The sequence below is a fragment of the Bubalus kerabau genome, chromosome 2, assembly GCF_029407905.1.
Source record: "Bubalus kerabau isolate K-KA32 ecotype Philippines breed swamp buffalo chromosome 2, PCC_UOA_SB_1v2, whole genome shotgun sequence".
Classification (NCBI taxonomy): domain Eukaryota; kingdom Metazoa; phylum Chordata; class Mammalia; order Artiodactyla; family Bovidae; genus Bubalus; species Bubalus kerabau.
Window position 1 is genome coordinate 96,749,644 of NC_073625.1, and position 22,780 is coordinate 96,772,423.

A 22,780-nucleotide genomic window follows, 5' to 3' on the forward strand; every position below is an offset into this window, starting at 1 on the left:
GTAGCAAAACGTAAGCCTTAGGAAGCATGTCACGTTGATTATAGTGGCTTCTTATGCCCTTTGGTTCATTCAGCTGCATAACCAATTTTGAGAAGTCAGGGAAGAGTGACACATAATTCAGAAATATTTCCATAAAAATGGCTAAGGAACAAGAACACCCTGGGAATTAAGGGAATTCTACCTAGCCACTGAAAAATGCCCTCATGTGAACGCCCTACTACTTGCCAACTAGAGTTGCTTTGAACAATAAGCAATTGCTATTTAGTTACCTAAGTTCTTCATCCTACTTGAGAGAATATGCACTTGATCATTTCTTAAAATTAATTTTATTGAATTAGGTATAGTTGATTTACAATGTTGTGTTAGTTTCTGCTATACAGCAAAGTGAATCAGTTATACATATATCCACTCTAGATTGTTTTCTCGTACAGGTAGGTCATTACAGAGTATTGAGCTACCTGTACCTAATCATTTGAATATACTTCTGTAGAAAATAAGGCTGTTGTAAACTTATCTAAATTATTTAGTCCTTAAAATAATATTTCAGCTGATATGTTGGCAACTTTGCATTTTCTGAGTTTTAAACCTACAAGGTAGTTAGTTGTACTATAGGAGAGCTTGGACCATAAAGCAGTCTTGAGCACCGAAGAATTGATGCTTTCAAATTGTGGTGCTGGAGAGAAGAGATTCTTGAGAGCCCCTTGGACTGCAAGGAAATCAAACCAGTCAATCCTGAGGGAAATCAACCGTGAATATTCATTGGAAGGACTGATGCTGAAGCTCTAATACTTTGGCCACCTGATGCTAAGAACTGACTCACTGGAAGAGATCCTGATGCTGGGAAAGATTGAGGGCAGGAGGAAAAGGAGGTGACAGAGGATGAGATGGTTGGATGGCATCACGGATTCAATGGACATGTGTTTGAGCAAACTCTTGGAGACAGTGAAAAACAGGCAAGTCTGGCGTGCTGCTGTCCATGGTATTGCAAAGAGTCAGACATGACTCAGTAACTGTACACTAAGTACAGTCACTGTACTTGGTGACTGTTAGTACAACAAGGTAGTTGTATGGTAAGTTTAATGTGGCCAATGATATCTTAGTTATGTATACATTAATACAGAAATACAGCCAACCTCTTGCCATACCAATCCTGTTGTAATGTCTATTTCTTTTTAAACAATGACACATGATAGTATCTAAAAGAAAAAATACTTCTATAGACATCTCAAAAATACTAATAGTTAATTCTCAGAAGTACAGCAATAATTGTAGGAGTCTTGAATAACACTATATAAAGAATAATGTTAATAATAACTGATACTTATGTACTCATGTACTATGTACCAGCACTGTTCTAATAGCTTTACATTAATTAACTCATTGACTCTCAACCCTAAAGTTTTCACAGGCCAAGTCACTAAGGCATAGGGAGTTAAATAACCAATGGATGGTACACAAATACTAAGGAGCAGAACTGGAACATGAACCCAGAGTGCTGGACGCCAGGGACCACAGCTCTCTTAAGGACTGTATAGTTAACAGGGTCACCGCTGATAACTCAATGAAAAAATTAAAAAACAAAACTTTCCCAAAGGCCTACACTGTGTGTTAGGCACTATGCAAGTCTCTGAGAATGAAAAGAGCAAAGCATGCCCTCCAGGGCTCACAGTCTAGCCAGGAGGCCAACCCAAAACTAAGTCCAAGATCAAGTGCTTGCCTCTTCACACATTCAAACTACTTCTGAGGAATGCGTGACAGGGTCTTCAAGGTCCCCTATATCATTTATTACACTTGAACAAGGTAGTTTTCCCTTTGATATTCACATACTAATAAAGAAAATGCTACTCATCTGCATGGAGAGCTTTAAGAAAATGAGTAAACAGAATGCAATTACACGGCAAACAACAACCTGCGACTGTGGACTGCTTACGGCCGTTCAGGACTTTGCCTGTGTTGCGCGGGAGGAGATGAGAACCACTAGCGTGCATGAGTGTCATTTTTCTTAGATGGGTCTGTCCCATGGGTTGGAGGATACTTGCATCTCTGACCCCAGCCACTAAATGTCAGTGGTTCCCTTGATCTCTCGGTCACTGTGACAATGAAAGTGTCCCCACATATTCCTGAAGGTAGAACTCACCCATACTTGAAAACCATGGTCTACATTTCAAATGTCTGGTTATTTTTGAATTTCACTTTCATTGTAAATTTTGTCCTTACTGCTCCAGCATGGACTTGAGCCCTGTGGCTGGAATCTAAGTCACATTAAAAAGGTCATACTACCCTAAGAACACTGTAAAACCACTGTGATCTATACACATGAATTCTTTGCTCAGAATAGGAGTACTATGGATCCTTTCTTCACACATTAGGAAAAGGAAGAATTAAATGATATATTAAGTTTTCAATTAGCAATATGTATTTTAATTAGTGATGGGAACACTAGGAGAATGTATAAAAAAAGATAAAGGAATAATAATTCCTTTGACATCTGGTCACACCTGATTTTCCTCTTACATGGTCACTCACTAGAATTTTAAATATTGTTTTAAGATAATATAATGTTTAAGACCAAGGAAACTAATCTCGGTTCACATACTAGGTCAGTCTATCAATGTATTTGTACCAAATCTTCATTTGTTTGTAATTTATGTATTTTATGGATAGTATGTTCTTCAAAGTAATTGCTAAGGAACTGTGGAGATTCTTTACACCTCTGGCAACATAAAATAAAATTCTGACCTAGCAACAGATACCTTTTCTTAGCTTTGATCTGACTAAAGTCAGAGAGGATTTGATCTTACCAATCACACCCTGGACTTCCTCTAAGGGCTCACTCAGATCCAATTATCCTAGAAATTCAGACAGCTTGAGAACTCAAGCAAATGGTACAATTTCAAGCAGAACCTAAAACAGCTTCTAGTGAAACTCATAAAATAGCCTATATCTAGAAAAGCAACTAACACACTATATTATAGATTTATAGGTTCTTGCTTCTGCAAGATTAGCATTACTAAATAAACTTATAAAACAAACAATAGAGATACATTCTATATGTTCAGTATGCTACTACTTATAAATTCCAGCTGCAGATATCACCATGACAACAGGAATATACAAACAGCTAGGTTCTCTATGCTTTGATAGAAGCATTACTAATTTGAATAATGTAATATGCTTCAGACAGACAGGAACAATTTCACAATATAGTTGTACAAGAAGGGAAAGGTGAAGAGTATTTGAAATGGCAGATAAAAGAGAATTAATTCCTTATGCTGGACAATGACTGACTGTCACTCATGGAGTTGAGAGAATGAAATGTTTTTAAAATGAATAAATTAAAGAATGAATGAGGCAACAGAATGATAACAGAGTGGAAGAAAATCAAGTAGAAGAGCTATTGTGTCAAAATGATCTGTGGTATTTGTTTATAACCTCAGCTGAAGACAGAACTGCATAAAATCTGTAATTTGGTATTTTGCACAGATATAGCCAAGTCTTAAGATTGGAATGAAAAAGATGGTTAAAATCAGGCCACTGCCCTCACAGACCATGTGAACATGCATGTGCATTTATTATTTCACTTAAGATATGTCTAGGTACTAAGAAACACAAAAATAAATAAGATATTGGCACTGGCCTTAAGAACAGTCTAATGCAGAAGACAGTCCTCTGAATAAAACATAACAATTTAGTGTAACTCTTGAAACAAAAGTATCTATAAAGTGCTATGGAACATAATATCATAACACTGTTTTTCCCAATTATTCAGAAAGAACTGATGCTTGTAGTTACAGTAAAATTCAGGTTTTACTGAAAGTAAAGTGGCAGTGATTTATGAAATATTATAAAATTCACAATCTGTTTAACTGACAAGAGGCATGCCAGTGCACACATAAAGACATATAATTGAAACATGATTCCTCAATTTAAAAACAAATAATTGTAAGTTCTTTAAGTTTCTTCAATCTAACTGCTCCTGGAAAGTAAAGAAATGACGCTGACTGGAGTGACAGCTTTGCTGAGTAACACTACTGACTTCTGGGACAATAAAGTCTGAAAGCAGTAACAGTCTTCTATTTTTTGGGGTAAACTCCTTGGAAGGCAAATTATGACCAACCTAGACAGCATATTCAAAAGCAGGGACATTACTTTGCCAACAAAGGCTAGTCAAGGCTATGGTTTTTCCATTGGTCATGTATGGATGTGAGAGTTGGACTGTGAAGAAAGCTGAGCGCCAAAGAATTGATGCTTTTGAACTGTGGTGTTGGAGAAGACTCCTGAGAGTCCCTTGGACTGCAAGAAGATCCAACCAGCCCCACCCTAAAAAGGAGATCAGTCCTGGGTGTTCACTGGAAGGACTGATGCTGAAGCTGAAACTCCAATACTTTGGCTACCTCATGCAAAGAGTTGACTCATTGGAAAAGACCCTGATGCTGGGAGGGATTGGGGGCAGGAGGAGAAGGGGATGACAGAGGATGAGATGGCTGGATGGTGTGACTGACTCTATGGACATGAGTTTGGGTAAACTCTGGGCGTTGGTGATGGACAGGGAGGCCTGGCGTGCTGCAATTCATGGGGTCACAAAGAGTCGGACACAACTGAGCAACTGAATTGAACTGAATTGAACTGAAAGAGAAGATTATTGTCAAAATATCTCAGCTCCCTCAACAGAAAGTTCACCAGCATGCCAGAGAGAACACAACATGCATGGTTTGAGAGTGCGTGAAAGACCAGGGAAAACCACCAGAGTCACCTTTGACTGTTCTCTGCTCATTTTATGTTACCAGTGATTCCTTTCAATTGTCAGTGCCACTACTGAAACAAAGCTCCAGCGTCAACGTAATTCAGTGGAAATCAGGCTGAAACTGCAACCTTTCCCAAACTCATGTAGGGTAAATACCATTTTCTCCCAACCAGTAAGGTGTACAAAGTTCTTGAAAGAATTACTTTTATGGCCCTTTTCCCCGTCTTCTGACATGAATCACTGAAAGTAGAAAGCCCATTTAGTAAAGAAAATTGAAAATGCCTTTTTCCTAGCTAGAAAACATTACCATCTAGTTCACTGGAACTACTTCAGCTGTTGTACTTGTCTCAAATACTTTTCTGTCAGCCCCTATTATCCATGCATTCAATAAGCATTCTTTAAATGCTTTAAAGTGTCCTAGATCTGGGGATGGAAATATTTTTCTTAAAGGGCCAGATAGTAAATACTTAAGGCTTTGCAAACCAAGAGGCAAAATCAAGGAAATTACATAGGTACCTAAAAAATCATTTAAATATATAACCATTTAAAATGTAAAATCATCATTAGCTCACAGGAAAACAAATACAGGCCACAGATTAATGATTTTAGTGCTAGATCATAGTCAAATATTTAGACCAAGCTAAGACCATTAGGTTCCTAAATTAAAAGGAAAGGTCTTTTGCAATAAGACCTAGCTTCTTCTAATAAGAACCTGGAGGAATGATCTAATAATGCTGTCCAAAAAAATTATCTACTGGTTATTAAGTATTTCTATTATATCTATCTATAATAAATATTTTGATATGTATAGAAATGTTCTACATCTGTACAGTTTGACAGTGTAGCTGGTAGACACAAGAGGCTCTTAAGCATTCCAAATATGTTGAGTGTGACTGAAGGACAAAATTTTTAAATTTATTAAATCTTAATTAGAAACATTGAAATAGCCACATACAATGAGTATATTGGAAACAAACATAATAATTACTTATACATCTAATTAGGAGGGCCTAAACGAATTAGTTAGGTTTTTAGTGACCAATTAGGGCATAAGTAACTTTATAGGTTAATGCCAACAGATCACAATTCAAATTATTTTTAATTTCTGGTTATTCGTGATGTACATTATATTATGAAACTGAAAGAACTGCAGAAGACAGGTACTTACGCACTATCGAGTACAACTTGTGTGACATGTTCCAAAGAGGACAAAAGAGGTGTACTGCATGACGGCGCACAACTGAAGTTTAAGTGCCAGGAAGGCCTGGAGTAAAGCGCCAGTTCTGCTTAAAGTATCACTTGGATCTCAGGCAAGTCATTGCACCTCCTTCTTCAATGGCCTCCTTTGTAAAACAGCACATTAACAGTAGCTTCTCTATTGGGTTGGTGTCATGACCAAATGAGATCAAAGATTTAAGAACCTAGAACACTGTAAGCTCACTGAAATCATGTTACTACTTTATTTTGCTTCATTAAAATAATATTATATGACAAATATTTTAGGATACAGTCCACAATCTGACTTGGTAGAAACCATTTCACCACATTGCATGTGAGAGAGCTACATATGAAGTGTTGGTTATCACTGCATTTTTATCCAACAGACATAACTGAATTCTGGCTCTACAACTTCCTAAAGTAGCACATCAGAAGCCTACTCTGAGGCTCATTTCCTTATCTGAAAAATGAGAAGGGTATCTTCCTCTTCAAGGTGAGAGAATAAAAGATGTGAGAAGTTTTGTTCATATACATATTAATACTGGTAGAAAATACTGATTAAGAATTCATCTTAAAATTTAAGTCTCAATTCCCTGTTTCAGTTAGAGCTTTTTGTTTCTTGTTCATCCTTTAGGTAGGGTTACTGAGGAACTGAGGAATAATTACTTCCTTTCTTCCATCTCTTGGGCTAAAGGTATCACAAACTTCAAAACTGAATATAGTTGTCAGCATTAAAAGACAGAATCAAGAGTAGTTTCTCTTAAATGATGACATTTTTATGAAAAACCAGTGAGGTGAAGAATAAAAATCATCCCATACCAAAGCAAACTTTGAGAGTAGCCATTCTGGTGGTGGTAATATTATCTCCATATGCAGAAATTTGAGAGAAGGACTGAAACATCTACATGACCATGTGTTAAACAGATAGTGGAAAGCTGCCATGTAACAGGGCGCTCAGCCTAGTGCTCTATGATGACCTAGAGGGGTGAGATGGGGGGGTGGGGTGGGAAGGAGGCTCAGGAGGGGGATAGATATATGTTTACTTAAATTTGATTCACACTGTTGTACAGCAGTGACCAACACAACATCATAAAATAATTATCCTCCAAACAAAAACAGAGTAAAAATAAATCCTAAGGACAAGTACTTGGTAAGCATGGGAACACTGGAACACAAAATGCAGGAGGGCCAAGAAATAAACTTTGACATAGCCCTAAGGAAGCAGTAACCCCCCAATCACCTCATCTGTTTCCTGTACCAGGTGTCTCCCTAACTCAGAGACCCAGACACATATGGCAGACATGGTCTGGTGCCATTACACATTATCATCACTCTACCTACATAGATGGCAAACAGGTTGCATATTACCTGCCATATCCTAACAAATTAGAGCAGAAGTTCTACAAGGCCATTCAGGCCAAGTCTGAACCCAGCAGGGACGAGGACCATGACTGATTAGCCACACCTGCCCTGAGTCAGAAGGAAGGCGGGCACCTTCATACTGTGTGTGCCAACCCTTTCATACCACTCATTACTATTTCTCTAATTTTAAGAGCAAATATCACTCAATCACTTCTGAGTGTAAGCTGAATTTAATGTATCTTTTTATACAGAGAATACCCTAATAGGTCAGAGTCCAGTTCTCTGGATCATTACATTTCTTGTTTGTTAATTACTCAACTGGCATTTTGGTTCACTGACTATTCCCTGTGGGCCTGGTTGCATAAACTGTGTAGTAGCATCCATTCCCAGTGAACTGACAAAGTTAATTTCCTGCGAGAGCAATACTGATAAGCAAACCCCAGACTATGGTAACTTCACAAAGGTAATATCATCACTTCTAATTTTAATAATTTCCTGTCTTCAATTTTCTTCATGGATATCCTACTGCCAGTTAAACATCAGATGATGTTTAATTCTATATGAAGGCTCTCACCATCTCTCATTTTGGAGTTTAAAACCAGCAAGAGCACTGGGAGTAGTTTAGTTCTTTCTCACCCAATGATTCCAACAGGCTTTCAACATTACTTCTATCTTCACCTTTCTTTTGATTCTGGAATCTTTCTTTCTCACACCCAAGCAAATTCAGTCATACCCTACTTGTGACAGCATCATTTCTTTTTCATGTCCACACAACACATGAAAAAAACCTATATTTCCTAGTTTACCTTTCGAACATTTGCCAACCGATTCATCATCAAGGACTCTTCCCGGTCATCATCATCGTCCAAGTCCAGCATCGGCATTCCAAAAGGGTCGATGATGCTACAGCACCTTGATCCTTCATCCCTCGGATCAAAGGGGTCCACGATGATGGGCTCCGTTCCTTTTATTTCGCAGCGACAGAATGGGCAGCCCTGGCCGTCTGACTCCTGAACAAACACAAAAATTGTACTGATTGGTCTCTGTTCAAAAATAAAACAGAAAGGGGCCAACTATAGAAAAACTATACAACTATAAAAAAAGAAGTTAGGAGGAAAAAAGAGGGTTTTGAAATAGGCAGTGAGATTGGGGGAAGGTCAGTCTTGATGGTGGTGGAGTAGAACACAGAGCCAACAAAATAAATGTTTATTATTTCAAACTTTCAAAGAAAAATTTCTTTAACAAAACCTTTGATTTGCCAAAGAAAAAGAGCCTAGCTTTATGAATGTTCATTTACAACTTTAATGTATTAAACTTTACAGAAAACTCAAAATCGACTCATATCCCTCATTACCAAAAGGCAGTAGTCCTAATTAAACATTTGATAAAAAGGACATTTTGATAAAAATTTCTATCATAAAAAAAGTGGTAGTATCAGTTGGAACAGTACCTTTCAAAGTCAATTCTGAAAAAAGTTCCTGTGCACATAACTATGGCTAAATATTTCCATTTTGATTGCTGAGGTCTTTTGAAGTCCTGATTTATAAGCAATCAGTGGGAAAAATTAAGTTTATATTTAGAAGGCACAACTGTCTTAACAGCTGGTCACCCTGACACAGCCCATATGGAATGTAGTAATACCTGAGTTAACACATTTTGCCCCTCATCTTGCTTCCAAAGTAGATAATGCAAAAAGATCTGTGCAAATACTTTGGGGCCAGAAATTCATTTATTAATTATTGAAGTTTAAAAAAAAATCTCCCAATTTCGTTTCTAAAAACCTAACTACATTAAGAATTCACAATTGGTAGGAAAATACGATGACTGTTTTCTAGCCCTGCAGATAAGGCTGACTTTTAGAGACGGATGGTATATGACATTCACCACCATCTTTCTGTTTCTGTATTATACCCTGACTTTAGTACTTTATTACTGTAAAAACAGTAAAAATACAAGATCATATTAAAGGCAGAAATGGCATGAATGAGCATCATTTCAGAGATGAGACTATGAATAAAAGGGCTAACATCTTTAAAGAAACCATTCAGTACTTAAGACTGTCCCGTCTGCTTGGTACGATGGGAATGTGGTGATCTACCTGCCCTCCAGTGATACTCTAATCAATGGTGGAGTAACACTTTTGCTCTCCTCTCACAGGACAAGTTAGTATACACTCTGTGTCAGATTCTGTGGTAGATTTATTCTGTGGTAGATTTCTGTGGTGGGTTTATTCTTTCCCAAGCCTTACTCTGATTAACAAACCGAACATCTCCTTTCCCAAACAAATTGTCAAAACAAGAAAAACAAATGTTCGTTGGATTGGTTAATTAAGAAAAAAAAAAAACTCCATTTCTTTAGTCATCTACTGCTTACATAATTTGGGAAAGAAACTTGGAATGGCAAAAGAGTTGAAGAGATATAGACAGGTTATTACAAAATTCTCTGATAGTTATTGCCACATGTGCTCAGGTCTGGTGGGCTTCAAGGCAATTCAATTATCTGCTCCATCATTTTACAGATAATAAAACTGTTACTTAATTCTCCCATCTTACACTGATATTTTCTAACACAGGAGCAAATATTTAAGGAAAACTCAACCTTTGTCCTATCTTTTGTTAATAAGAACTGTAAGTACATATTCAATATAGGTTATCATCCAGGTATAATCCCCTAATTATAAAAGTCAAAAGGGGTCCATATTGTGTTCCTGCAGGGAATTTTCCTACAGATCTACATAAGAAAATTTCAAATAGATAGTTCTAATATAAAAGAGCAAGATGCGAAAGAACTAATGTTCTCCGTATCTTTAATGCATGAACGATGGAAACTGGTACTCTGGGCCCTAAGTAGAGCAATACAAATCTACAGTAATTACAACAGTATGGAACTGGCATAAAGAGACACATACATCACTGAACAGAACAGAGCCTAAAAATGAACCCATGGATATATATGGTCAATTAATTTACAACAAAGAAGCCAAGAATATACAGTGGGAAAAGGGCAGTCTCTTCAATACATGGTGTTAGGAAAATAAGAGAGTCACATGGCACAAATAAATTAATAAAGACTGGACTGTTACCTTATACCATATATAAAAATTAACTTAAAATGGATTAAAGAATTGAAAGTAAGAACTGAAACCATAAAACTTCTAGATAGAAGAAAATTTAAGTGGTAAGCTCCTTGACATAAAACTTGGCATGAATTTTTTAACCTGACACCGAAATTGAAAGCAGCAAAAGCAAAAACAAACAAGTGGGATTACATCAACCTAAAAAGGTTCTGTATGGCAAAGGAAACCATCCACAGAATGAAAAGATAACCTACTGAATGGAAAAAAATATTTACAAGTGACATCCAAAATACATAAAGAACTCATACAACTCAACAGGAAACAAAAGACAAAAACAAACTACTAACAATCTGATTAAAACATGGACAGATCTGAATAGACATTTTTTCAAAGATATATACATGACAAACAGGTACATGAAAAGATATTCAGTGTTACTAATCATTAGGGAAATGCAAATCAAAACCACAGTGACACATGCCCTCACATCTCTTAGGTGGCTGTCATCAGAAAGACTGGAAATAACAAGTGTCGGTGAGGATGCGGACAGAGAAAACCCTTGTGTACTGCTGGCAGGAACGTAAATTAATGCAGGCACTGTGGAAAACAGTATGGAGGTTCCTCAAGAAACCAAAAAGAGAACTCCCATACAATCCATCCAAATCCCACTTCTGGATATTTACCTGAAGAAAATGAACACACTAATTAGAAAAGATAGATGCACATCCTATGTTCACTGCAGCATTATTTACAGTGGCAAAGATACGGAAACAACCTAAGTGTCCGTCAATGGATAAAAACTGTGGCATGCACATACACGGAATATGATTTCACCACAGAATAGAACGAAATCTTGCCATTTGCCACAAGATGGGTGGACCTCAAGGGCATTATGCTACCCCGTGGAGTATAGCCCACCAGGCTCTTCTGTCCATGGGATTTTCCAGGCAAGAATACTGGAGTGGGTTGCCATTTCCTTCTCCAGGGGATCTTCCCAACCCAGGGATCAAACCCAGCTCTCCCACATTGCAGGCAGATGCTTTAACCTCTGAGCTACCAGGGAAGCCCAAGAAATTAGCCAGAGAAAGATAAATACAATATGATCTCTGTTGCACATGAAATCTAAAAATCAATTAATTCAAAAGAAAAGTAAGTTCAGATACAGAGAACAGATTGGTGGTTGCCAGAGGCTGAGAGTGGGCGATGAGGGGAGTAGGCTGTGGGGGAAATGGGTATACAGCTTTTTTCTTTAAGTAAGCTAAATGCCACTAAGTAAACAAAGTATAAAAGAGCTGATGTTCCCTGTGTCTTTAAGGCATGAAGGGTGGAAAGCAATACTCTTGGGCCTAGGTAGACACTTCATTCACTTAGACATTTTTTAAAAAGTATTAGAAATTTCCAAATATAAACAGAAGCACAGACAAAAGTGTAATAAATCTGCATGTACCTATCTCCCAACTTCAACAATTATCAATTAATGCTCAATCCTGTTTAAGCTATATGTTCACTTGCTCCCTCCACCCTTGGATAATCTTGAAGTAAATCCTACGCTTCATATAAAGTGAAGTGAAGCCGCTCAGTCATGTCGGACTCTTTGTGACCCCACGGACTGTGGCCTACCAGGCTCCTCTGTTCATGGGATTTTCCAGGCAAGGGTACTGGAGTGGGGTGCCATTTCCTTCTCCAAGGGATATTCCCAACCCAGGGATCGAACCTGGGTCTCCCACATTGCAGGCAGACGCTTTACCATCTGAGCCACCAGGCAAGCCCTGGTGACATGGCTTACACGTCACATAAATCATTTGTAAATGTTTTAGTATAAGCACCTAGAAAACAGGAAATCTTTTAAGACCTAACATACAGTTATCATAACTAAAATTAATCTATCCAATCTAAATAATTAAAATCATATTACTTTTGAGCACAGTGGCTAGAATGAATAAGCAACTGCATTCCCCTACAAAGGATTCCTTAGAACCTCCAAGGTCAGTTTGCATGTTGTCTGGTTAAAGATAACTTCCAGTTTATGTGATCTATTTCCTGATAAAGGATAACTGAAAAGATTGTGTTTGGAAAGAGGAGAAAGTGATATGCAATAACAGTATCTTGATGGTACAAGAAAAAGACTGGGAACAGTTCATCTAAAACTGAACTTAGGTTTTTGGCCATCTCTCCTACCTTCAAGTATAATGCTATACAATTACTTATGTAAGAGTAGCTGCTTTATGGGTATATGTCACAAAATATATTTTCTGTTAAGCTTTATCTTTGTTGAGAGTTTACATTAATTATTAGGATCAAAATCCAGCTGCAATGTACTTCAATTTTCATTTGCAAACACAGATCACACAACTTGCCTCTTCCAAAATGATTTCATCCACTACTTTCTCTACAAACTGACTACTGTCATATGAAAATTAGGTTTGACCATATTCTCAAATTTGGTACTCAAATTCTCAAATTTGAGTGCTATTTCAGTACTTCACCCTTGTTTCTGTCAGATGGTTGATTAAACACAAAGAGTGTCTTCAACAGACATAAAAATTATCAGAATTGCACCTTAATAATTAAAATAATGCTTCTGTCAACATACACTTAACGTAAGATGGTAGAACATATGTTAATGAAGAAGAACCAAAAAATAACTCCTTCTATCAGCTCCAAAAAGTCACATTCTGAGAAAGTTAAGAGGAAGTACTTGGACTCCATCCATTCTAATTTACTCAGTAGATTTCACTTCCTCAAATAAATCCTACCAAACCAAAAGAGACAGAAAGTTAACAGCCAGTTCTACATCCTCTGAAACTATGTAAGATGCTCATGATAAAATTCTAAGATTCATTTGGCAACAATAAATACTGTAAGTTTATATATCAGTCACCTTCCATATTCTTTGTTTAAATATTGTTCAATCTATATTATCTCTTACATACTTTCTTTTATTTTTTAAAGATAAATATAACATATAGTACAATTTATTTTGCTCTCTGGATGATTAATTATTTGGGAGCATACTTTAAGGTCAATCACTTCATGCCTTCCTGCAAATACAGTATAAAGTGAGGGTCCTAGAAAATACATAGTACTTCATGAGTCCCATTCTGGAGTGCATTTTATATTTTTACTGGTTTTATGTGCGTGTGTGTTTCCCACCTCAGTAACTTCTAATGTATATCACCGTGCTATACTTCACACAGATTAGAAGCTACCATAAATTTTTTACAACATGAAACAACTATAAACAAATAACTAAGTAGATAAATACACATACACATACTGACAGTACCTTGGGTCCAGGCTAAGCATTTTCAGAGCACAATATATTTCACAAAAACTCAGCAAATTCTTGTTATAAAGAATGAGGGCTTCCATGGTAGCTCAGTGGTAAAGAATGTGCCTACCAATGCAGGCGGAGAAGGCAATGGCACCCCACTCCAGTACTTTTGCTTGGAAAATCCCAAGGATGGAGAAGCCTGGTAGGCTGCAATCCATGGGGTCGCTAAGAGTCGGACACAACTGAGCGACTTCACTTTCACTTTTCACTTTCGTGCATTGGAGAAGGAAATGGCAACCCACTCCAGTGTTCTTGCCTGGAGAATCCCAGGGACAGGGGAGCCTGGTGGGCTGCCATCTATGGGGTCACACAGAGTCGGACACGACTGAAGTGACTTAGCATAGCATACCAATGCAGGAGACATGGGTTCAAACCCTGGTCTAGGAAGACCCCACACACTGGAGCAGCTAAGCCCATCCACCACAACTACTGAGCTTGTATCTAGAGCCCATGCACTACAACAACAGAAGTTCACACACCCTAGACCCTCATATCAGCTACAAGAGAAGCCACGGCAATAAGAAGCCTGTGTAGCACAATACAGAGTAGCCCGCACTCGCCACAACTAGAGTAAAAGGCCATGTAGCAACAAAGATCTAACACAGCCAAAAATATGTAACTAAAATTATTTTAAAACAGAATGAACGAGGAAGCAAACTGGCTCTCCCTGCAGCCAAAGCCCAGGGAGTCTGAAACTACTGGACAAACTGCCGCCAGGACTGTGGGAGACAGCCCGGTGGCCCCCATATACGTGGGGACTCCCCACATATGCTGTGGCCTCCCACCCACACCTCCAGCCAGAGACCTCGCAGTGATTGCATCTAATACCCCGGCTGTTTTCGAGGATGGCTACAAGAGACAATCACAGGTCTCCACAGAGCACTGGGTAGGATTCTCTGAGCTATACACGGTAATCAGGAACCCAGAGGCTTCAGTGCTGTCTTCCCTTCTCAATGGCATTTCTGGTGTCCACCTGAGTCTCCTCAGCCAGCCCTGATACACTTGGAAATTAAACAGAGAATCCACTGCATATATTCTTGAAAATTTTCATCATATATGTTCAAAACTTACCATAAGCATAAAGATTTGAAGAGATCAAGCCCTGAGCCTTTGGAGTGGGAGCACTAACTCCAAGACCCTAGACTACTAGAGAACTAACCCTGCTGCTGCTGCTGCTAAGTCGCTTCAGTCGTGTCCGACTCTGTGCGACCCCATAGACGGCAGCCCACTAGGCTCCTCTGTCCCTGGGATTCTCCAGGCAAGAACACTGGAGGGGTTGCCATTTCCTTCTCTAATGCATGAAAGTAAAAAGTGAAAGTGAAGTCACTCAGTCGTGTCCAACTCTTAGCGACCCCATGGACTGCAGCCTATCAGGCTCCTCCGTCCATGGGATTTTCCAGGCAAGAATACTGGAGTGGGGTGCCATTGCCTTCTAGGTGGTATCAAATAGTGAGAACTCACACAAAGGAAACCACTAGAATACAAGATCCAGCATCCCCCAACTACCAATAGCACCCTGTGCAGGATGCCGCATCTAAACAACATCTAAACAACAAACAAAACAAAAATACAAACCCAGTCATCAGCAGACAGGATTAGCACCTCACTCAGCCTTGCCCATCAGAGGAAAAACAAACAAAAACTCAGCACAAATCACACCCTAGAAGAAGCTTACACAAACCACTGGACCAACCTTAGGAGTGCAGAAACCAAAAGGAAGAAAGAATTCAACCTTGAAGCCTGGGAAAAAGAGACCGCACACACAATAAGTTAAAAAAAAAAAAAAATGAAAAGACAGAGAAATACTACAAAAGTGAAGGAACAAACTAGAAACACAGAAGTCCAAATAAATGAAGAGGAAACTACCCGAGAAAGAATTCAGAAAAATGATACTAAAGATGATCATAACCTTTGCAAACAAAATGGAGAAAATGCAAGAATCAATTAACAAAGACCTAGAAGAATTAAAGAATAAACACTCAGAGACAACACAATTACAGAAATTAAATATACTCTTATCCTCTTCCATCAGAGGTCAAACAGAATAAAAACCACAATCACAGAAAACTAGCCAATCTGATCACATGGACCACAACTTTGTCTAACTCAATGAAACTATGAGCCATGACATGTAGGGCCACCCAAGACGGATGGGTCATGGTGGAGAGTTCTGATTAAACATAAAAGCTTTTGCACAGCAAAGGAAACTATAAGCAAGGTGAAAAGACATGGGTAAAAATAATAGCAAATGAAACAAATGACAAAGGATAAATTTCCAAAATATACAAGCAGCTCATACAACTCAATAGTAGAAAAACAACCCAATCAAAAAGGGGGAAAAAGACCCAAACAGACATTTCTCCAAAGAAGACATACAGATGGCTAACAGAATCATGAAAAGATGCTCAACATCGTTCATTATTAGAGAAATGCAAATCAAAACCACAATGAGATATCACCTCACACCAGTCAGAATGGCTATCATCAAAAAGTCTACAAACAATAAATGCTAGAGAGAGTGCGGAGAAAAGGGAACCCTCTTCCACTGTTAATGGGAATGTAAATTGATATAGGCACTATGGAAGATGGTATGGAGATTCCTTAAAAAAAACTAGGAATAAAGCCACCATATAACCCAGCAATCCCACTCCTAGGTATGTATCCTGAGGAATCCAGGGTTGAAAGAGACACATGTATCCCACTGCTCATTGCAGCACTATTTACAATAGCTAGAACATGGAAATAACCTAGATGCCCATCAACATATGAACAGATTAAGAAGTTGTGGTACATATACACAATGGAATATTACTCAGCCATAAAAATGAGTGCATTTGAGTCCGCTCTGATGAGGTGGATGAACCTAGAACTTATACAGACTGAAGTGAGTCAGAAAGAGAAAGATAAATATCATATTCTAACGCACATATAAGGAATAGAGAAAAATGGTACTGAAGAATTTATTTACAGGGCAGCAATGGAGAAAAAACATAGAGAACAGACTTATGGACACAGGGAGAGGGGAGGAGAGGGGGAGATGTATGGAAAGAGTTACATGGAAGCCTACATTACCATACGTAAAATAGATAGCCTATGAGAATTTGCTGTATGGCTCAGGAAACTCCAACAGGGGCTCTGTATCAACCTAGAGGGGTGTGATAGGGAGGGAGGTTCATAAGGGAGGGGATATATGTATACCTATGGCTGATTCATGTTGAGGTCTGACAGAAAACAACAAAATTCTGTAAAGGAATTATCCTTCAATGAAAAAATAAACTAAAAAACAAACAAAAAGAATGAATGAGGACAGTTGATGATATTACAATAAGTAACAGAGAAAGAGAGATCTTTAGTTTTGATGTTCTTTTATGATGGGCAAATGGAAATGACATTAATGAATCTAGACTCTTCTAGTTTTAATTTGGGAGGCCCATGAAAACAGTGAATCAGGAAAGGAGTATAGACATTCTGATCTGGAGGCTTGGACTAGAATCCTCTACCCACAAATTCCAACAGTGTGACACTGGGTAAGCCATTTCATCTTATTTGTTGGGTATAATGAAAGAATGCACATTTTAAGGAATATGTGAAAGGTAAAGTAAGAAAAATTAATTCAAAGCTTTCCAAAGTGCTATGCAAATTCTGGTTGTTATAATTACTACAAAAATAATCTCAGGAACAAAACAAAAGAGGTAAGATAGCTGAGGAAACTGCAGCCATTACATGACTCTCAAGTGAAAGAGGAGTTTCAACATTTTATCATGTACTAAGCACTTGTAGTAATAAGTCTAAAAAGTTTCACTGAGGCTAGAAATTTGAAGCCTGGTTGCTTTTGAAGGAAGAGATATTAAAAGATTATTTCTTAGTGCCTTGAATGTGGTCCTTTGAGCTGACTTCTCAACTCTCAGTTACATATTTCTTCCCCAATAATGCTCTCTAAATATGGGACATATATAAATCTCTTTAATCACATGTCATGTTAAAACCAGAGCTTATCAATTTTCATCTATTGACTTTTTATGAAGCATTTTGAATATTCCAATATCTTTCCTCTAAATTATTTTGAAAAAATATGCAGGAGGAATAACTAGAAGAAAACATTAATTTTATTTTTAACTGAATTAAAGTCCTTAGCAGTAATTAAAAACAAGGCTGCATATCCAACTGGCATATATATATATATATATATATATATATCCATTTTTTATTTTGGAAGGAAAATTTGAAGAACATAGTTTACAGTCTGTCCTGTTCATGAACTCAGAAGATATTTTCTATACTCTTGAAATGAAAAATCAAATAAAAACAGTTCCTTACTTGACACCTTACGTAGTAACCCTGCAACATCACTTCCACATAATGTGCTATTACAAAAAAGAAGACATGGAGGAGTTCAGGGTAAAGAAGAAAATGTTTTGTTAATATTCGTGGAACAGTGTGGAAGTGAAAGAAAACTCCCAAGTTTCACTGCCAAGCATAGAATAGAAATGCCTCACCCACGGTGATACTGCTTCAAAGAATGCCTCTAGAGAGGTGATTACTCAAGCTTACTTAGTATTCTGTGCAAACTCAGGCTTGCTTATTCAATTTATTAAATAACACAGATGTTTCAGAAGACGAAAGTGTCTGACGCCTCTTTGGAGGCATGACTAATGGGCCATTATGACAGCAATTAGAGTAACCACTTGCAGCTTGAAAGAGCTGACTGACACCTCTACTGCGCATGTCTTAGGTTTCCATTAATTACATAAACTTTAAGTCTCCGATGAATTTCAATTAAACCAAAGTAGGGCATCAAGTGGAAGGAAAAGTTAGTGAAGAGCGACTTGCTGAAGATTCACAATGGTTGAACACAAAATGTTTTATGGTCTGGGTTTAATATTTCCTATTGGACTCTGATTTATCAGAGCTTCTTGGCAGACATGCAGCTTTTAAAATCCTTTTCATGTCAATACACCCAACCAAAGTAGCAGAAAGTAACAAAAATATTTCCCATCCATAATTAAATTTGAAAGATAACAGGATATTCATTTCAAGTGATTATTAGTACTGTGCCCCTCTATAAAATTTTTAGATTTAATTTTAACATCTTGCGGGTATAGACTGGGTCTTTAGTATAGAACCTCAGACAGAGAAGATGCCCAAAGATTGTTTCCTAAATAAATAACAATGGTTTTGAGATACTAGAGAATGATGGATGTCATTCCATGTCAGCTTGTATCAAGCAAGTTAAGGGATATCAAATTATTCTTGTGCCCAATTAAGTTTGAAAACTCAATTTTTTCTCTCAGAAAAACAAGCAGATAGAAACAAAAACACTGGCTTTAAAGTCACAAAACACATTCTAGCCCTTCACCATTTTGAATAAGGAAAAAGTTAAAAAGAACAAAAGACACATATTACTACATGTACTCATATCCAGAGAGTCACATAACATTTCCAATTACATCTACAAGCTTATATACAATGTTTGACAGCACAGTATAGAACTATAGAAAAGTCCCATACTTGTGTTCATTTGTCCTCATTTTGACAATCAATTAGGTTAAATTCAGTGAGCAGCTCACTCATGTGAGAATTTAGTATAGCTGATGTCTGTTAACTGTTTTAACTAGATTCACTGTATAAGACCTTTGTTTTTATTAAATAACAGGGGTATTTTGCAATAATGTGTTTAAATGATTGTCAAATACTGCAGTCCATACAAAACTATGAAAGCTGTCAAAACAGATTTTTGGTTTGGCAGCAAGAGGCACTGAGTGAAATCTATATGTACACGTAGAAATATTCAGGTTATCCAAAATGTTCACAAGTTGAAGCTTCTTTAACGACTAAATTCCCATTGAGATACCGACTACTGAACATCACTTTGAAATTCCCAAATGTTGACCCAACAACAGTTCTCTTTGGCATAGAGAAAACTTGAACCAGAGATCACTTGCATGTCTATTGGTGTTAAAAAAGGAATAAATAGAAACTTGGTCTTCCTGGCTATAGGTTTAGTACCAATAATATTGTCAGCAATATAAAAAAGTGCAAAAAAACAAAATGTGAAAAGCTGAAGGGAATCACTCAGCAGCTACTGAATGGAACAAATGGAGCTGAGGCTTCAAATTCTTAGAATTCATTCACAGATCTTGAGCATACTAAAGAGTCCTTGAAAAGACTACAGATATATTTCAGAAGAGAAATGGACAGAACTAAGACATTACAAAGGCTTTTTGACAACTGATCTTCAATATCAATGTCTTTTAACTTGTCATCTTAGTTCTGAGCATCCCTGGTGGTGCTAGTGGTTAAGAATCTGCCTGCCAAAGCAAGAGACATAACAGACACTGGTTCAATTCTAGGTTGGGAAGATCCTCTGGAGGAGGGCATGGCAACCCACTCCAGTATTCTTGCATGGAGAATCCCATGGACAGAGGAGCCTGGCAGGCTACAGTCCATAGAGTAAAAATGGACATGACTGAAGCGATTTAGCACAATCTTAGTCCTAGTCTTCTCTTTTCTGTATATTATCTAGCATATGAAAGTGAAAGTGGTATGGAACGAGTTGCCAGTCCAGGTTCGATGCACGATACTGGATGCTTGGGGCTGGTGCACTGGGACGACCCAGAGGGATGGAATGGGGAGGGAGGAGGGAGGAGGGTTCAGGATGGGGAACACATGTATACCTGTGGTGGATTCACTTTGATATTTGGCAAAACTAATACAATTATGTAAAGTTTAAAAATAAAATAAAATTTAAAAAAATAAATAAAAAAAATAAAATACAAAAAAAAAAAAAAAAAAAGAAAGAAAGAAAGTGAAAGTGAGGTTGCTCAGTCATGTCGGACTCTTTGCAATCCCATGGACTGTAGCCTACCAGGCTCCTCCATCCACGGAATTTTCCAGACAAGAGTACCGGAGTGAGTTGCCATTTCCTTTTCCAGGAGATCTTCCCGAACCAGCAATCGAACCTGGGTCTCCCACATTGCAGGGAGATGCTTTACCATCTGGGCCACCAGGGAAGATCTTAAGAATCTGCCCAGCAAAGCAAAAGACATAACAGACACTGGTTCCATCCTAGGTTGGGAAGATCCCCTGGAGGAGGACATAGCAACCCACTCCAGTATTCTTCCCTAGGAAACCCCATGGACGAGGAGTCTGGCAGGCTACAGTTCATGGGGTTGCAAAGAGTTGGACACAACGTGGGCTTCCCTGTGGCTCAGGCTAGTAAAGAATACACCTGTAATGCAGTTCGATCCCTGTGTTGAGAAGATCCCCTGGAGAAGGGAAAGGCTACCCACTCCAGTATTCTGGCCTGCAGAATTCCATGGACTATACAGTCCATGGGGTCGCAAAGAGTTGGACATGACTGAGAGACTTTCACTTTTCACTATGGGACTAAACAAGAACAACATGCAGATTACAGAGACAAAAATGTATCAGAAAAATCCTTATTAATCATTAAACATCCTGGTGTGGGAAGAATTTTAAAGATGCTGAAATCCTGCCTTTGCATATTTTTCATTAACCTATATACAAAATTCTATGATTATATTAGGATAATATTATTCACTAGTGACATGAGTGTGATTTATTTTGATTATTTCAACTTTCTAAGCACTTCCGAATTTGTCAAATTTTTTTTCCTACTTAACTTACTCAACTACTACTTTATTACTACTTTTTCACACAGCTTCTCCTAAAACTTTACTCACAGACAATTTTTAGCACTTGACAATTTATGTACTCCCTCAATCTCTAAAACTGCTGCTGCTAAGTCTGCTAAGTCGCTTCAGTCGTGTCCGACTCTGTGCGACCCCAGAGACAGCAGCCCACCAGGCTCCCCCATCCCTGGAATTCTCCGGGCAAGAACACTGGAGTGGGTTGCCATTTCCTTCTCCAGTACATGAAAGTGAAAAGTGAAAGTGAAGCCGCTCAGTCGTGTCAGACTCTTAGTGACCCCATGGACTGCAGTCCACCAGGCTCCTCCGTCCATGGGATTCTCCAGGCAAGAGTAATGGAGTGGGTTGCCGCTGCCTTCTCCATCTCTAAACCTAAGAAGTACTAAAGAGTTTAAAAAAAAAAAAAAAAGACAAGAAAAAATTTCAAATATTAACAATTACAAATTGACCGAACCTATCTTAATATAAGGCCATTAGATCAATATGAAAAATCATAAAGAGAATCAAGTAACTGATTAGCTACAAGCAAGAGGAACTGTACCATTTGAAGACTACAGAATAAAATATAGAAAAGCTGTGGCGATGTAAAGGGCAAAGGATTAATTACACAGCCATGACAACTGGGAAACACCCCTGTGTCCGTGCACGTAACAAACCTATTGTAGTGCACAGACTCACTAGATGAAATACATATCACTGGCCCTGGAGTTTTAAAAGATTAATTTCATTTAAGAAGAATATAGAAACTAAGATAAGTAAAACCTCTTTGTATTACATTCAACTCTACTCTTTGACTTACTCTGAGCCACAAGGTAAACAGCTATTTTGAATGACACTATAAATGATCATCTTTACTAACCAAAGGTTTCTGCCAACATAATGGGAACTTCCTCTGAACTTCCAAACGCTAAGTTTCAAGATGAAGATGCTAGGTCTATGCTTGTGTTTGTATGCTCCAAGCCCAGGACCCCAGAGAAGGGGCCGAAGTATGCAGGGCATCTGTGGAGGTAGAGTACTGGGAGCCTGTACCAGCCTAAAATTCTAGTTTTCTTTAGGGAGAAAGGCAAACTTTTACTTTCTTCAAACCTGTAAGAACCATACTACTGCACAGAAGACGTAACTCAGTCTAAAGGGCTTGACAAACATATTTGGCCTCTGTCAGTTTAATACTTGCCCTGAAATACTTAAAGGGTTTCAGGTAAAGCAAATAATCTTAAAGTGGTCCCCTCCCTGTCAGCCAGGCACTGAGTTAATAACATCTCTAATATTTTCTACTGGTACATTTGAAATCCATTTGCAAACTGACAGTTTTATCTTCTACCAGTGTACCTAAATTTATTGAAACACTTATTTTTTAAAAAAGGCACTGCTATGTC

At 38.0% G+C, this 22,780-nt stretch overlaps 1 protein-coding gene across 15 annotated transcripts in view; it reads right to left on the bottom strand.

Annotated features, from left to right (window-relative positions):
- CBLB (Cbl proto-oncogene B) overlaps positions 1-22,780 on the bottom strand; it is a 225,981-nt gene that overhangs the window by 68,803 nt on the left and 134,398 nt on the right. For all 15 annotated transcript variants that reach the window (XM_055568035.1, XM_055568032.1, XM_055568033.1 and 12 more), the window contains one exon: positions 8,131-8,334. In XM_055568035.1, coding sequence (XP_055424010.1) covers positions 8,131-8,334 — 204 coding nt within the window. The remainder of the gene's footprint in view (positions 1-8,130; positions 8,335-22,780) is intronic.